Here is a 16,901-nt window from a genome sequence, read left to right on the forward strand (position 1 = left end):
CAAACAGCACATTGCACTGTGTGTTTTTATGTACATGTGACTAATATAGCTAACCTTTAATTTTTAAAAATTCAATCAAAATAATCTACATATTAAAGGAAAAACAAAAATTTAACATCTTGAATGTTAATACTCAGTTTCCTCCAAAGATTCAAAGGTACATCTAACATCAAAATACGTATACAGCATACAACCTGAAATTCGTCTTCTTCACCGACATCCACAAAACAAAGAAACCCCAAAAAATGAATGATAGAAACATTGAAGCTCCAAATGAACCCCCCCTCCCCTCACACATGCAACAGTAAAAGCATTGACCCCCCTCCCTCTCTTGAAAGGAACAATAGACAAGCATCATTTGAGGGGTTTGTTCAAGATGATTCATTTTATTCAAAATGAAACCAGCAACATACATGGAACTTGCACTTTCAACAAAATGTTTTGCGATATGTATATTAAAATGCATTTTACAAAGTAAATGCCAGAATTCGCACAGGATTTTCACTTATTTGAGCTTTGGAGACGATGATATTCTTTCAACCTGTTTAAAAACAGATTAGGACATTTAGCTATTTGCAATAAAAATGGAAATGCAAAAAAAAAGGTAGAGAAATTGTTCAACATAAACTTGAATAAAATCCATTTTTGTCCTTTCAAGTGAAAATAAAAATACTACAACTGCTCGAAATCCAAAATAAGACCAGTCAAAATGCTGGAAACACTCAGTAAGTCAGTCAGCATCCATGGAGGGAGAAGGAGCGAGGGAAAAAATGACTGACAGAATGAGACATTAGCTCTGATTCTCTTTCCTCAGATTCTCCTTCACCTGCTGAGTGTTTCGAGTATTTTCTTGTTTTTTATATTGTACCTTCAGAGCTCATTAATTCTGTGCAGACGCCTGACTGATTGCTTCTCTGTTCTTTCTAAAGCGTGGATGTGCTGTGTACAACGAAGGTTGTACAGCTTCTCTGATTCTGAAAGGGGTTTGTTCAGATCCTCTGCTGTGCAGGGAGCCACTGTTCTTCTCCATCGGACATTACCTGTCATTCTCAGTGCCTCTTTCTGGACAGAACTGCCCTTACCCCCCTCCTGCTCAGAGAGGTTCTGGGACGCCCATTTGTAATTTGCTATTGAAACAGTTTCAGAGCAAGTTAAGACAGACTGAAACAACTGTCAAATTTTGCAAAAAAAAACCACACACACACAATGTCAGAAACATCCAAGTTCTGGTAAAAATTAAAGATACCATTAAAATTTAAAGTTATTTAAAAATAAATATAAACAAGAACCTATTTAAAACAAATGAATATATTTTATTTAGCTCAATTAAAACCACAGGAGCAAATTGGGCCATTCAGCCCATCGAGTCTGCTCTGCCATTCGATCATGGCTGATTTATTTTCCCTCTCAACTCCATTCTCCTGCCTTCTCCTTATTTAAATGACATTGTTACTCAAGAACTTATTAACCTCACTGTAAATATACCCACTGACCCATATACTCCACTAGGTTTCGTTGCAATGAATTCCAGAGGCTCACCACCCTCTGGCTGAAGAAATTCTTCCTCATCTCCGTTCCAAAGGGACCTCCTTGTATTCTGAGGCTGTGCCCTCTGGTCCTAGCTCCCCCCACTGTTGGAAACATCCTCTCCATGTCTACTCAATCTAGGTTTTTCAATATTTGGTGGGCTTTAATGAGATTCCACCCCCGCTCTCATATTCTTCTAAACTCCAGTGAGCACAGGACCAGAGCCAGAAAGTACCTCATACATTAACTTTTTCATTCCCGGGATAACTTTTGTAAACCTTCTCTCCAACACCAGCTTATCCTTTCTTAGATATGAGGCCAAAACCTATTCCCAAGGCTGCGTTAAATAATAAAGTTACTCAATATACCCTCTTCTCCCTTGCAGTTCTTCTCTATTCTAATGAATAGGTCATCTGAACTGTACCAGTTTAAATTGTCATAGATGCATCGATTAAGTACTGGAAACTACGTATGGCCTATGGCCTCAGTGCTGGGCTCCTGGTGAAGATCTTAGCAATCAGTTGGATGAGGATGAGACTCTGCAGGGCCATGGTGGCAACTGTTGGCAGTCCCGTGCAAATCACCAGCAGTTTTGTGCAAGGTTCGGGCCACTTTTGGGGACAGAAATTCCTCAACAGGTTAGGACCTTATTCCCTACAGTGTCGGAGAATGGAGATTTAATAGGGGTATGCAAAATGGTGATAGACAGAGCAAATAGAAGCAGGCTTTTCCCCACTGAAGTTAGGTAAGAGTAGAACTAGAGGTCATGAGTTAAGGGTGAAAGGTGAAATATTTAAGGGTACCATGAGGGGGGGCTTCTTCACTCAGAGGGAGGTGACAGCGTGGAACAAGCTGCCAGCAAAGGTGATGGATGTGGGTTCGATTTCAACATTTCAGAGAAATTTGGATAGGTACATGGATGGTAGGGCTAGGAGGGCTATGGTCTCAGTGCAGGTCGATGGGACAGGGCAGATTAATAATTTGGCATGGCCCAGATGGGCTGAAGGGCCTGTTTCTGTGCTGTAGTGTTCCATGACAATCATAATGTAAGGTGGGTTTTGAGTTCACAGATTTTTAGCTGGAATAAGTACTCCCAAAATGTTGTTAATAAATCGTAACAAATTAGTTAAGATGTGAGAATGAGGGAACATGTGATTGTGTGTGAGACATATAAATACAGTGGTTTCCAGCTCATGCCTGACAGAGTGGGTATTTTCTACTTGATCCAGGAGATAAATAAATTAGAGGGAGATGCACTCGTGCCCAGTTTCAACATGACTACAGCCTGTCCTTAGGATTAGTCAATGGTTCCAATTCACAAGCAGAAGGTAGTCGACCTTGACTACAACTCGGTTTGGCAGTTCAATTGTTCAACGTTTCAGATCGTGTTTGGAGTTCATGAATCACTTACCCATGCAAATAGCATAAAAACCTTTGAACTCCCAGGGCGAAAGATTCACTCACCTTAAGGAGCAGATCCGAATAAATCCGCCTGCATCAATCGGGTCGTAATCCCCCTGCACGTTCATGCTGGAAGAGAGAAACAAGACAAGGTCACCCATCCTCCACTCTGCTCAGAATTGCAAAATCACTGCAAAGGATTTGTACGTTCTCCCCAAGACCGTGTGGGCTTCCTCCTGGTGCTCTGGTTTCCTCCCACATTCCAAAAGATGTGTAGTTAGGTTGAGGGTCAGTGAGATGTAGGCATGCCACGTTGCACTGGAAGCAATGGCAACACTTGTGGGCTGCCCCAACACAATCCTCAGACTGGACTGGGCATGACGCTCTTCACTATGTGTTTCAATATACATGCGACAATTAAGAGTTAATATTTTCTTTTCGTTCCTCATCAGACTTTCAGATAACACATCACAGGTCTATCAGAAATTTGATCAAGTTGCAGTACTTATTGGAAGAGCTGGAGACCGTATGTCAAACACAGAACAGCTGAGAGAAACGTGCATCTCTGATCTCTGCTATACGCTGAGCTCTGCACTCAGACACACCATTGAGATAATACACCAAGAACAAACACTTGCAATCGTACAAAGCTTTGATGAACCAGGAGGGGAATACGGTGAGGAAATGGACATCTACTTAATGGTTGGAGAGGTGACAATGGATACTCTCCATGACCTGCCAGGATGGTGCTGGATGTACACTTAATCGTAGCACTCAAAAGGGAGTGAGTAAATCTCTGAAGGGAAAGAAACAGCAGTGTGGCGGGGGGAGGGGGGGAGAGAACAATATTAAGAGGATTCAACGAGCAAACCAAATTCCAAACATGATCATTATTCAACTAAACTAAATAGAGTTGAAAGTTCACACATTTTTTTCCTCACACAGAGGTTGGTTGGAATCTGGAATTCCCAACTCTGAAGAAGCAGAGATTTCGGGACTAGACAGAGCTCAATAGGTTTTGGCTAGACAAAGGGGGTGGGCAGGTGGGGGAAGAGACAGTCAGAGTGGTGGAAGAGTTGGGGCAAATGGAGCTGATATACATATTTTTGCTTTTATTGAACGGCAGCATGGAGGATGTTAAACAAATGAGGATAAATTCATCAATATGCGTGCAAATCAAAAAGGAAAACTGTAGGGGGACACTGGGTGCATATAGGAGAGGGACAAGTGCGACATTGAGCCAGGGGAGATAAGAGACAGAGGGAGAACTGGGGTATTTAACAGCAGCTGAACACAGAAGATGGGAACATCTCAATACAAAATTCAGAATCGGTGACAGGTGAATCGGATCTGCGTGGAATGAGATACTGGCAGGAATGTTTGGGATGAGCTGATGTAAACAGATTGTAGAGGTTGGATGGGTTTTCATCCAATAGCCAATCTTTTAGGCTATTGTTATTGTAGAAATAATTATAAAATATGAATCTAAACTCACTGTGGGCCGAATTATGAATGCAAGATTATGACCACTCAGAGACAATGAACAAGGGGAAATTTAACAGCAGTCAGATCTATTGATGATTAGATAGATAGATAGATAGGTACTTTGTTGATCCCAAAGGAAATTACAGTACCACAGTATCATTACAAGTGCACAGTGCAACATTTCGATGTAGTTATAAAGAAGGCAAGACAGCGGCTATATTTTAGACCATAAGATATAGCAGAAGTAGGCCATTTGGCCACTTTATTAGGAGTTTGAAGAGATTTGGTATGTCAACAGATACACTCAAAAGCTTCTATAGTTGTACTGTGGAGAGCATTCTGACAGGCTGTCTGGTATGGAGGGCTATTGCACGGGACCGAAAGAAGCTGCAGAGGGTTGTAAATCTAGTCAATTCCATCTTGGGCACTAGCCTACAAAGTACCCAGGACATTTTTAGGGAGCGGTGTCTCAGAAAGGCAGTGTCCATTATTAAGGACCTCCAGCACCCAGGGCATGCCCTTTTCTCACTGTTACCATCAGGTAGGAGGTACAGAAGCCTGAAGGCACACACTCAGTGATTCAAGAACAGATTCTTTCCCTCTGCCATCCGATTCCTAAACAGACATTGAATCTTTGGATACTACCTCACTTTTTTTTTGATATACAACATTTCTGTTTTTGCATGTTTTTTTAAAAATCTATTCAATATACGTAATTGATTTACTTGTTTATTTATTATTATTATTTTTATTTTTTTTCTCTCTTATTGCCTGAACTGCTACTGCTAAGCTAACAAATTTCACGTCACATGCTGATAATAAACCTGATTCTGAAAATATATAAATATTAGAACAGAAGTAAACAGAATAAAAATGAGTTACCGCAAACAGTCTAACAGGAGGAGGTTACTTATTTATCCTTGTAAGCGGAACAACTGCTACACATGCCCTTACACTTTCTCCCTCACCACCATTCAGGGCCCCAGACAGACCTTCCAGGTGAGGCGACTCTTCATCTGTGAGTCGGCTGGGGTGATATACTGCGTCCGGTGCTCCCGATGTGGCCTTCTATATATTGGCGAGACCTGATGCAGACTGGGAGACCGTTTCGCTGAACACCTACGCTCTGTCCACCAGAGAAAGCAGGATCTCCCAGTGGCCACACATTTTAATTCCACATCCCATTCCCATTCTGATATGTCTATCCACGGCCTCCTCTACTGTAAAGATGAAGCCACACTCAGGTTGGAGGAACAACTCACCTTATATTCCGTCTGGGTAGCCTCCAACCTGATGGCATGAACATGCCCCACCTCCCCCTCGTACCCCATCAGTTATTTATTTATATACACACATTCTTTTTTTCTCTCTCTCCTTTTTCTCCCTCTGTCCCTCTCACTATACCCCTTGCCCATCCTCTGTTTTCTTTCCCCCCCTCCCCCTTTTCCTTCTCCCTGGGCCTCCTGTCCCATGATCCTCTCATATCCCTTTTGCCAATCACCTGTCCAGCTCTTGGCTCCATCCCTCCCCCTCCTGTCTTCTCTTATCACTTTGAATCTCCCCCTCCCCCTCCCACTTTCAAATCTCTTACTGGCTCTTCCTTCAGTTAGTCCTGATGAAGGGTCTCGGCCCGAAACGTCGACTGTACCTCTTCCTAGAGATGCTGCCTGGCCTGCTGCATTCACCAGCAACTTTTATGTGTGTAACAGTAGGGGGTCATCACTTCCCTGGCTATAGATTGACTCATTATAACGCCTAATGGCCAAGGGTAAGAATGACCTCATATAGTGTTCTCTGGAGCAGCGCAGTTGTCTTAGTCTGTTACTAAAGGTGATCCTCTGTTCAGCCAAGGTGGCATGCAAAGGGTGAGAAACATTGTCTACAGCTAGGTTAGTTGTATGCCTTGGGTGTTAGGGTGGAGATATGTCTCTACCAAAGGAGGTGTAAGGTGCTCCTTCCCTCCGCTAGCCTGCAGGTCACCCCTGGGCAGGGTGCAGCACCTGCTTAGCAGCCCCCCACCCAACCAAGGACACGTGAAGTCATGGGAGCAGGTGGCGGATGATTGTATGAGCAGCTGGCCCATATCACAAGTCCAGGTTATGTCACCAATCTCCGGGGTCACTCATCTTGTAAAAGAACTGCCCAGAAGAAGGCAGTGGCAAACCGCTTCTGTAAAAAAATTTGCCAAGAACAATCAAGGTCATAAGACCATGATCACCATGGCACGGAATGATGGTGATGATGAGCTATGTCAAAATCGTGTCGATAGATACTTTTTGAATATGAGATAATGACAGTTTTACTCAGGGAGTTGCAAGGAGATCCACGGTAAATGTTACAGAGTTCTGTAGCAGAGTAAGGCTGCTGAAATATTGTGACCACACCTCAGCAAGCAGGGAGGAGACGCAAGAGACTCCAGACACTGGAAATGTGGAGCCGAGAACAAAACTGCTGGGGTAACTGCGCTGATGCAGGCTGCTTACCTGACTCAATGACCAACCCTTTGCCTCTGCAGATGCTGCTCGGCCCGCTGAGTTTTCCAGCAGTTTGATTTTTGTCAGCTATGGGCGGTGCTCCCTTCCCGGGGGCTTTCTGGTAAAGGGAAGTTGGTTGGAAGGGTAGGATAAGGTGAGTGCTGACAGTGCAAGAAATGGTTCGAGATGGTCTTGTCTGTGAGTGAGAAAATGGCTGCAGACTGTGACAACGTTTTCCGTTAACCAGGCAATGAAAGCTGAACTTGCACTTCTTCCCCCCATATAATAACTCTGAGGCAAAAAAAAATCAACTCGCTGTCAAAACCTCAGCAAAACAAATGCAAAACTACTCAGTACCTTGCCCAACTTTGGTCCTCTCAGTAAAAGGATATTGTACATTATTTAAAACTGATGCAATACGTTAGTTAGGTTTATTGTCATTCAGCTGCATACACATATACGGATGGCCAAACGAAACACCATTCCTCCAGATCAAGGTGCACCACACAGTACATATAACTCACACACAACACAATGGTAATATTACCCAAAATAAATGTACAAGTAATAAGGTGCATTTATGACACAAGTCAAAAAAACTGAACAGAATAGGCTACTGGATTTTCATATGTGATGAGAATTGGGTGGTAGCAGTGAGTTCAGTAATCTCACGGCCTGACAGTCCTTGCCCCAACACCACAGTGCGTCCTGCCTGATTGTGGGTGGGGTGAGGGATCAAGGAGATTGTTGGACAGACGGTAGGGTGTCACAGTTGCGTAGCAGTTAGTGTGACACTATTGCAGCTCGGGCCGTCGGAGTTCAGTGATAAATTCTGGTGGCCTCTGTAATACAGTTTGTACGTTCTTCCTGGGTACCTCTGGGTTTCCTCCGGGTGCTCTGGTTTCCTGGCACAGTCCAAAGATGCACCGGTCAGCAGGTTATTTGGTCACGGTGAAACCGTCCTGTGATTAGGCTAGGGTCGAATTGGTGGGTGGCTAAATAAATAAGAGCCCTGTGTAAGCAGAGCTCCTGGTGAGTATCTCAGATGGGGAAGAGGGACCTTGATCCCCTCAGCTGTCCTTGCAATCCTTTGTAGGGTCCTGCAGCGAGATGCCTCGCAATTCCCGTACCAGACGGTGATGCAGCTGGTCAGGACTCTGCCAATGCTCGCCTTGTAAAAATTGTTTAGAATGGGGGTGGGGGGGCAGGGGAGCCTCACTCGCCTTGATCTATTCACTCAGCAAACCTCACGAAACTGAAAGAAGCTTTTGCGGTGTATCTGGAAACACAATACCTCATCTAAGAAGTATTAATATTTATCTCAATAAGAGCAGTTTTCCAATTTCTCTTACTATCAGTACAATAAGCACAGACTGCTGATGAGGTAATTCCCAAGGGCACCTGTACCTCTGTGGTAGCTGCTGTTCACTAAATAGCGTTTGAATCCAAGGTTTTGCTCACACTAATATTCCAGTCTGTTCCACCCTCACTAAATGTAGGCTTAAGTGATCAATAAATGCTTCAAGTATAATGCACATTGACAACAACGTGTTCATGAAACATGCAACACTTTAATTTTACTCCTTAGACTTTTATTACAGCCTGTTTGAAGGCAAGTCTAAAAAGCCACAACATATTGACTTTTCAACGGACAGCTTCTGTTCAACAAATTGATTTGCTTTTCTTCTTTGACACTCAGGGCTAATAAAATGAAATCTCTCAGTTAAACCACCAGAATTTTATTTTTTTAAATTAAAAGCCAAGTTATTATGTATTTATTTTGTTGATCTAAAGTACGTAGGCGGCACTTAACGCTTCCATAGAGTGGGAACTTAACAATGAGAGAAAATTTATCAAAAGCAGCTTTTGTTGTCAGTTATAAGCAGACAATGTCAAGGATGCAGAGAATTTTCAAGGCAACATGGACAAGTAAAGGCACGGCGAATCTGACTGCAGCATTGTATTTGCCCAAAGAGCAACTCAATAAAAATTAAAACAGATCACATGGTTGTGGACGGTTTTTAGGTGCAGTTAACAGGAGTCACTTGGATGTTTAACAAGACAACGCCCCAATACTCCCAGGGACACCTGCCTGGAAATCACGGGTGGCTTCTGGTCCAACCTGGGCAATGGCAATGGAACTGTCTCTGTCCCATTTGGCTGCAAGTATATTCTGAGAGTCCTCCAGCCTCCCGGATAACCGCGTGCGCCAAAGCTGCAGGTTCCCAGAGAATGCGTCAAGAAACTGGAACTGCATCTCAGTGGCCTTTGGCTCATACGGGAGAATGAGGAGGTGATGGACAGGAGCTACAGGGAGGTAGTCACCCCTAGACTACGGGAGATAGGTAACTGGGTGACTGTCAGGTGAGGGAAATGAAATGGGCGGCCAGCACAGAATACCCCAGGGGCTGTTCTGCTCAGTAATAACTATACTGCTTTGGATACTGTTGGGGGGGGGAGGGAAACGCCCTACCTGGGGCAGCCACAGCAACTGGATCTTTGACACTGTGGCTCAGAAGGGAAATGGGGGCAACAGCAGTGACAGGGGAGCAGACACAAGATTCTGTGGACACGATAGAGACACCCGGATGGTACCTTCCCTCCCTGGTGGCTGGGTCAAGGAGATCTTGGATCGGGCCCACGGCATTCTAAAGGGAGAGGGTGAGCAGCCAGAAGTTCTGGTACATATTGGCACTGACGACGTTGGTAGGGGAAGAGAGGAGGTCCTGAAGAGAGAATCTAGGGAGCTAGGTAGAAAGCTAAAAAGCAGGATCTTTATGTAGTAATCTCTGAATTGCTGCCACACACCAGGGTAAGAATGGGATGAGGGAGTGCAGCGTAGGTTCACAAGGTTAATTCCCGGGATGGCGGGACTGTCATATGTCGAAAGATTGGAGTGACTGGGCTTGTATGCACTGGAATTTAGAAGGATGAGAGGGGATCTGATTGAAAGATATAAGATTATTAAGGGATTGGACATGCTGGAGGCAGGAAGCATGTTCCCGCTGATGGGTGAGTCCAGAACCAGAGGCCACAGTTTAAGAATAAGGGGTAGGCCATTTAGAGTGGAGTTGAGGAAAAACTTTTTCACCCAGAGAGTGGTGGATATGTGGAATGCTCTGCCCCAGAAGGCAGTGGAGGCCAAGTCTCTGGATGCTTTCAAGAAAGAGATGGATAGAGCTCTTAAAGATAGCGGAATCAAAGGTTATGGGGATAAGGCAGGAACTGGATACTGATAGTGGATGATCAGCCATGGTCACAGTGAATGGTGGTGCTGGCTCGAAGGGCCGAATGGCCTACTCCTGCACATATTGTCTATTGTCTATTTGGCAGATGAATGTGTTGTCGAGGAACTGATGCAGGGGGCAGGGTTTCAGATTTCTGAATCATCCGGACCTCTTCTGGGGAAGGTTTGATCTATACAAAAGGGGTGGGTTACACCTGAATCTGAGGGGGACTAATATCCTTGGGGGCAGGTTTGCCAGAGTTGTACAGGAGGGTTTAAACTGATTTGTCAGGGGAATGGGAAACTGGGTGTTAGGGCTGAGGACGGGGCAGTTGGTATACAATCAGAGACAGTGTGTAGTGAGAACGTCAGGAGGGTCAGGCAGATGGCAGGGCAAAATTGCAGTCAGTGGGATAAGTTAAAGTGTAACAGGGGGACAAAATTGAAAAAGGTGATGAGTACAGGACTGAAGGTGTTATATTTGAATGCATGCAGTATACAGAATAAGATAGATGATCTTTTAGCGCAGTTAGAGATTAGCAGGTATGACGTTGTGGGCATCACTGAGTTGTAGCTGAAAGAAGATTATCATTGGGAGCTTAACATCCAAGGAAACACATTATATCTAAAGGACAGGCAGGTAGGTAGAGAGGGTGGGCTGGCTCTGTTGGTAAAAATGATATCAAATGGCATAGGATCGGAAGATGTGAATCTTTGTGGGTACAATTATGGAACTTCAAGGGAAAAAAGACTGATGAGAGTTATATACAGACCTCTGAACGGTAGCCAGGATGTGGGCTACAAATTACAATGGGAGATAGGAAACACATGCCAAAAGGGCAGTGTGCAGGTGGATTGCGAAAATCAGGTTGGTGCTGATTTTAGTTTTTGGACTTCGAGGGACAGAATTTGTAGAATCCCAACGGGAAGGCTTTTTAGAGCAGCTTGTGGTTGAGCCCACTAGATCAGCTATTCTGGATTGGTTCGTGTAATGAACTGGATTTGGTTAGGGAGCTTAAGGTAAAAGAACCCTTAGGAGGCAATGATCATAATATGATAGAATTCACCCTGCAATTTAAGAGGGAGAAGTTAAAATCAAATGCATCAGTGTTACAGTGGAGTAAAGGAAATTACAGAGGCATGAGAGAGGAGTTGGCCAAAGTTGATTAGAAAGGGACACTGGCAGGGATGACAGAGCAGCAATGGCTGGAGTTTCTGGGAGCAATTTGGAAGGTGCAGAACAGAAACATCCCAAAGAAAAAAAGAAGTATTCTAAAGGCAGGATGGCTCAACCATGGCTGACAAGAGAGTCAAAGGCAACATAAAAGCAAAAGGTAGGGCATATAACAGAGCAAAAATTAGTGGGAAGTTAGAGGATTGGGAAACTTTTAAAAACTGACAGAAGGCAACTAAAAAAGCCATCAGGTTAAGATAAAATATGAAGGCAAGCGAGCCAGTAATATCAAAGCGGATGCCAAAAGTTTTCTCAGATATATAGAGAGTGAAAGAGAGGAGAGAGTAGATATTCGATTGCTGGAACATTACACTGGAGAGGTAGTAATGGGGGACAAGGAAATGGCAGATGAATTGAATAAGTATTTTAGTCTTCACTGTGGATGACACTAGCACCATGCTGGAGTAAGCATAGTTGTTATTGCAGGTCATGTAAGGACGTACATCCTAGCTGTACTGTGGTTGGGTGGGTGGGGGAAGGAGGATCTTCAAATGCCCCGGAAGTTACTCCAGCTCCCCGTGGCTCTCAATGAGAGGGAGAATATGAGGCCTCCAATAAAAATTGCAGATCAAGCCTCATTAATGTTATTGGACATGAAGCATACATTTAAAAATGCATCATTATACTGGCCTGAAACGTGGACTCCACAGATGCTGCCTGACCTGCTGAGCTCCTCCAGCACATTGTGTGCATTTCTCTAGATTTCCAGCATCTCGTGTCTATCATCATACCCTTCTGCAGTTCTCAGTAAAGCAGATACACAACACAAGAGCTTCTGCTGACGCTGGAAAGCCACACAAAGTGCTGGAGGATCTCAGCAGTCAGACAGCATCCACGGGGAGGCAAAAACAGTCGACGTTTCGGGTCCTGATGAACGGTCTCGGCCCGAAACGTCGTCTATTTATTCCTCTCCATATGAATTGGTTTGTGAGGACTATCCACATTTTACCCAGCCTCCTGTTAACAGCCAAACTGGGTATGAAGATCCACCTCAGACAGAACCCTCTGGAATACGCTAATTTAATGAGCTAGAATGTTGCAACAGCAATATTGCTAGTCACATCCTTCTAAACAGAAGGTGCATTTAAAAGTATCACCTTAATCTAGAAAGTTGCTGGACTTTGGTCTGCAGTTTCACCTTACAATATATCTCCTTGTACTTTCAAGTGTCTGGGACCCAGCCACTGTGGGGGTCTGTCAGGTCAGTGTACTAGAGTGTATATATAAATACATCTACTACATTCAGGAGTATAGTAAAGTACTGGAATTGGCCCAAGGTTACAAAAGGTCCAGTGCAAACACAAGCATTCATTTCTTCTTTGCTTTACGGTGAGATCACAAACTGAATCCCATCCTTCTGTGTTACTCTGCTATGAAGACACTTGCAGAAATCACTTCACACGTATGGTACTTTGCAGCCATTGTGAGTAGCGGCCAGGGGAGAAGATCATCTGCCTGCCTGCCTACCTCTCAGCTGCAGGTGCTGTGACTAGGATGCCCAAAGGCAGATTATCTGTGATATATAAAAAAACCCTTAAGTAATTCTTCAAAGCCCACTTCAGTTTTAACTATTTTTAAATGTCCAGTTCCCCTCACTTCTCTCCATATAGGTTTCAAAACATCACAGCAGTTACCATCCAAACTGCAACTGATGAATTATTTGCAAGAATAAAAAAAAACAAGCAATTTAGAAGAATTTACAATGGTGCTGGATGTCTTTCCAGAAATCCATGCTTTTATTTTTGTGCAATCGAGTGGGCTATATGCCATATAATTACATTACTTTATACCTACTGTGACCAGTCACTTCCAGCCTCCTGTACTGCTTACTGCTATTCTTTTATTAGTATGATTCCATCATCATTCAAACACTTTAAAGGCGCTGATGTAGAAACTGAAAGAGAAATCGCTTTGGAACTGACAGTGAATAAGTGGTCCTGATTACTTTTACTTTATTCATTTAGCTCCTTCTGTGACTGTAAGCCACAAAGAAGGGGATTATTAAGGGTTACTCTGTACACATTTGGCTATAAAAGAGAAAATCAGCTGTGGTATTTATCCTACCCGACACCTTCCTTTCTCAGGAATGAAAAACATTTCGATGCCTTGACAATCTTTAAAAAGTCGGGTTGACAATGAAGATAAATAAACTGTGTGTGAAACACAATACAACATTAACGCTGCTTGAGTAATGGTGTTTACTTATTTAAAAGAAACACAAGCATAAAGGACACGTTTTATTGCCTTTAGAGTGGACTGCAAAAAACTTTACATAGACCTGTATTGATCTCCAGAATGGTACCATGGGCTATTGATCTGTGTGTGTTACTGTTGAATTTTTTTTTGCAGCTGTAATTGGTGGATTGAAATCAATAAAGATTATAACACATAAAATGCATCAGAAGCAAGTAAATAGGAGTTAGTTTTTTTTTAGGCAGTGAGATAGTCAATAGCTAATCTCGCTCTGTAAACTGTAATGTATCATCTCTTTGTATATGATATTTAAAAGACATTAAACTCAATGCAGGAAAAACAATGTATAATTCCTTTCCCCTTCATACCTATATCAATATAGCATCATGGCCTGGTATGGAAGCACCAATGCCATTGAATGGACAGTCCTACAATAAGTGCTGGATACAGTCCAGTCCATCATGGGTAAAGCCCTCCCCAACATCGAGCGCATCGCAGGAAAGCAGCATCCATCATCAGGGACCCCCACCATCCAGGTCATGCCCTCCTCTCACCACTGCCATTAGGATAAAGGCACGGGAGCCTTAAGAATCACACAACCCAGGTACAGGAAGTTACTACACCCCAACCATCAGATTCTTGAACCAAAACTTCTCTCAACTTCACTTACCCCGTCACTGAACTGTTCCCACAACCTATGAGCTCACTCTCAAGGTCTCTCCCTCTCACGTTCTCGCTGTTTATTGCTTATTTATTTATTATTATTATTTCATTTTCTTCTTTCTTTCTGTATTTGCATGGTTTGTTGCCTTCTCGCTATCTGCCCTGTTGGTGTGGTCTTTCACTGATTCTATTATGGTGATTGGATTTATTAAGTATGGCAGCTAGAGGATGAATCTCAGGGTAGTATACGGTGACATATATGTACTTTGATAATAAATTTACCTTGAACTTTGATTTATACTTGGATAAATGAATATAACCTAATTTCACTCAGAAGCACCGGATGAATTCCTAAACCATGTTAACAAAAATCTTACATTAACAAACATAACTGCACCATGAACAGTCATTTCTTCTTAAGTTTAGTTCCTAGCACAATATTTCAATGCAGTTTGGAAAGCATGCATTACAAGGACATTGGAGGTAATTGAAGTCAGCGTGGGTAAACTGGACACACTCAGGAATACAGTATCGAGTTCAAACACAAGATGCACAACTTTTGATTTGATGCAAAAATATATCCCACCTTTCCAATTTTTTTACAGCATAAATGTTGAAGCAAATGCCAGTTGTTAGCTTTTCGAATACTGTCCCTTTCATTATGCCAGGAAAACATAGTGCAATTCTTTTAAAATTTAAATTCTGGATGTGACTCAGTTTGTGGACAGTTCAGAGTGGCACAAATTCATAAAACAGGGGTCCATTTCCTATATTTCTGGGCAACAAGTAATTTATAGTGATTTAATTTTTAACCGACTTTACTATTAAGATACAAAACTCCTCCTAACTGCACAGTTCCTTTCCTAAATTTCCTGGTTTTGTATTTTGACTTTACCTTCAAATCGGAGATTTTGGTCATTAATCTAATTCATAAATGTCAAAAGGGTTGCAATGAAATGCAAATCGGACCCAACAGTGGTATTTATTTTGAATAATTCCAGATGCTATATTAGGGACATTTATAGTTCATATTTTGAAATCAAGAGACCAAATGGTTAACACACACAAAATGCTGGAGGAACTCAGCAGGTCAGGCAGCATCTATGGAGATGGTTCAGGCCGAGACCCTTCATCTGGGCAAGTAGTTCTTAGTCATCCATGCGTATCTTGTGATCGGAATTTTCAGCACTCAATTTTCCACGGTGCTCAAACAACACTGCAAACCAAATATAAACTGTGACGTTACCCACCTGACAAGACTTTCATTGTACAGAGAAGTAGGTGATTCCCGACCAAGGATGTAAACTTGTCCCTTGAGCACAGAAAGCTGAACTTTCCCTCCGACGTTCTCCTGTGACTTGTTGATGCAGTGACGGACAAAAGTACACTCAGGACTGTTCCAAAAGCCTACCAAATCAAGGAGTAATTTTCAAACGAGTGTTAGGCATAACTGGAAACAATTAAAAAGTCATTTCAGTGAGAAAGCATCAGGAGCCATACATTTATTAAGTGTGCAACACGTTGTTATATTCACTGATTGAATCCCCAAAAAAATGCAAAGAATATTGGCAAAGTAAACACAATTAGCCCCTACTGAGCTGCTGTATCTGGGCTGCACTGCAGAACGATGTGAAAACTTACATGCATAGGTGACAAAAGTGTGCTGTAGTCAGATTTCTGAATAATTCAGCAACCCACAATTTCAAACACAAGGATGTTTGTGTGGTTTGGTGGGTAATTTTTGAGAGATGTTTTTAGATCTATTAGGGCTCATTTTCCTCTCCAGCCCTCTTGCCTGCGCTGTAGGCAAAGAAGTGCAAAGGCACAGTCAATAGAAGGACAAGTATTGGCAAATGTCACTGCCCCTACTTTGCCCCAGCTTACGGGCGTACAAAACTTGCTAACTTTCTCCCCCACAAAGAAGAGAAAATCTGCAGGTGCTGGAAATCCAAGCAACATACACACACACACACAATGCTGGAGTGGAGGAACTCAGCAGGCTGGGCAGAACCTGTGAGGACTTCAGCTCAGAACGTCGACTGTTAACTCTGCCTGGCCTGCTGAGTTCCTCCAGCACTTTGTGTGTGTGTTACTTTCTCCCCACCTGCCACCACATTAAGGTAAACAGTAATCGTATTCCATTTTTCTCTCAAAGCACATATTTGTACAGACCCAAAGCTAAATTAAAGAATATCATCACCCAATATCAAGATAAAAAAGTGAACGGAAATAGCAGCAAGGTAGTAATCCTAACTTATTAAAGCTATAGAGTCGAGAATTCTTTCACTTTCTTTAAAGAGGCCAGAACTGGGCCACTTCCTCTCTCATCCGCTGATCTAGAGAAGTGCCTTGTTCTTTTTCTTCATGGCAGGTCATCTGCACACAAGAGAGATAAGGGAGAGGAACGGGAGAATGGAGCGAACGGATGCGTTAGGGTCACTGTCACTTTCTGTTCTTCAATGCTCACTGCAGCATGCTTGTCTGAAGAAGCAGAGTACTGTAAGACCTTCAAACATTAACACCACAAAGGTGTAATGGAGCAGAGACTCGCGAGCAGAGTGCATCTTTCCACTGTTACCAGGAGATGTCACTCCATAACTCTGGTCATAAAAATGTCTGTGATAAAGCCACCATTACCAGGACAATGAAACACTGACACACGGTCCTTCTATTCCCTATGGTTCTCTTTTGTAAAGCT

At 43.0% G+C, this 16,901-nt stretch overlaps 1 protein-coding gene across 1 annotated transcript in view; it reads right to left on the bottom strand.

Annotated features, from left to right (window-relative positions):
- Positions 1–357: 357 nt before the first annotated feature.
- ass1 (argininosuccinate synthase 1) overlaps positions 358–16,901 on the bottom strand; it is a 189,098-nt gene continuing 172,554 nt past the window's right edge. The window contains exons 13-15 of the mRNA XM_072240198.1: positions 15,454–15,610; positions 2,992–3,057; positions 358–541 (exon numbers count right to left, since the gene is read on the bottom strand). Coding sequence (XP_072096299.1) covers positions 502–541; positions 2,992–3,057; positions 15,454–15,610 — 263 coding nt within the window. The 3' untranslated portion in view covers positions 358–501. The remainder of the gene's footprint in view (positions 542–2,991; positions 3,058–15,453; positions 15,611–16,901) is intronic.

This window comes from Mobula birostris, chromosome 22 (genome assembly GCF_030028105.1).
Source record: "Mobula birostris isolate sMobBir1 chromosome 22, sMobBir1.hap1, whole genome shotgun sequence".
Taxonomy (NCBI): Eukaryota; Metazoa; Chordata; class Chondrichthyes; order Myliobatiformes; family Myliobatidae; genus Mobula; species Mobula birostris.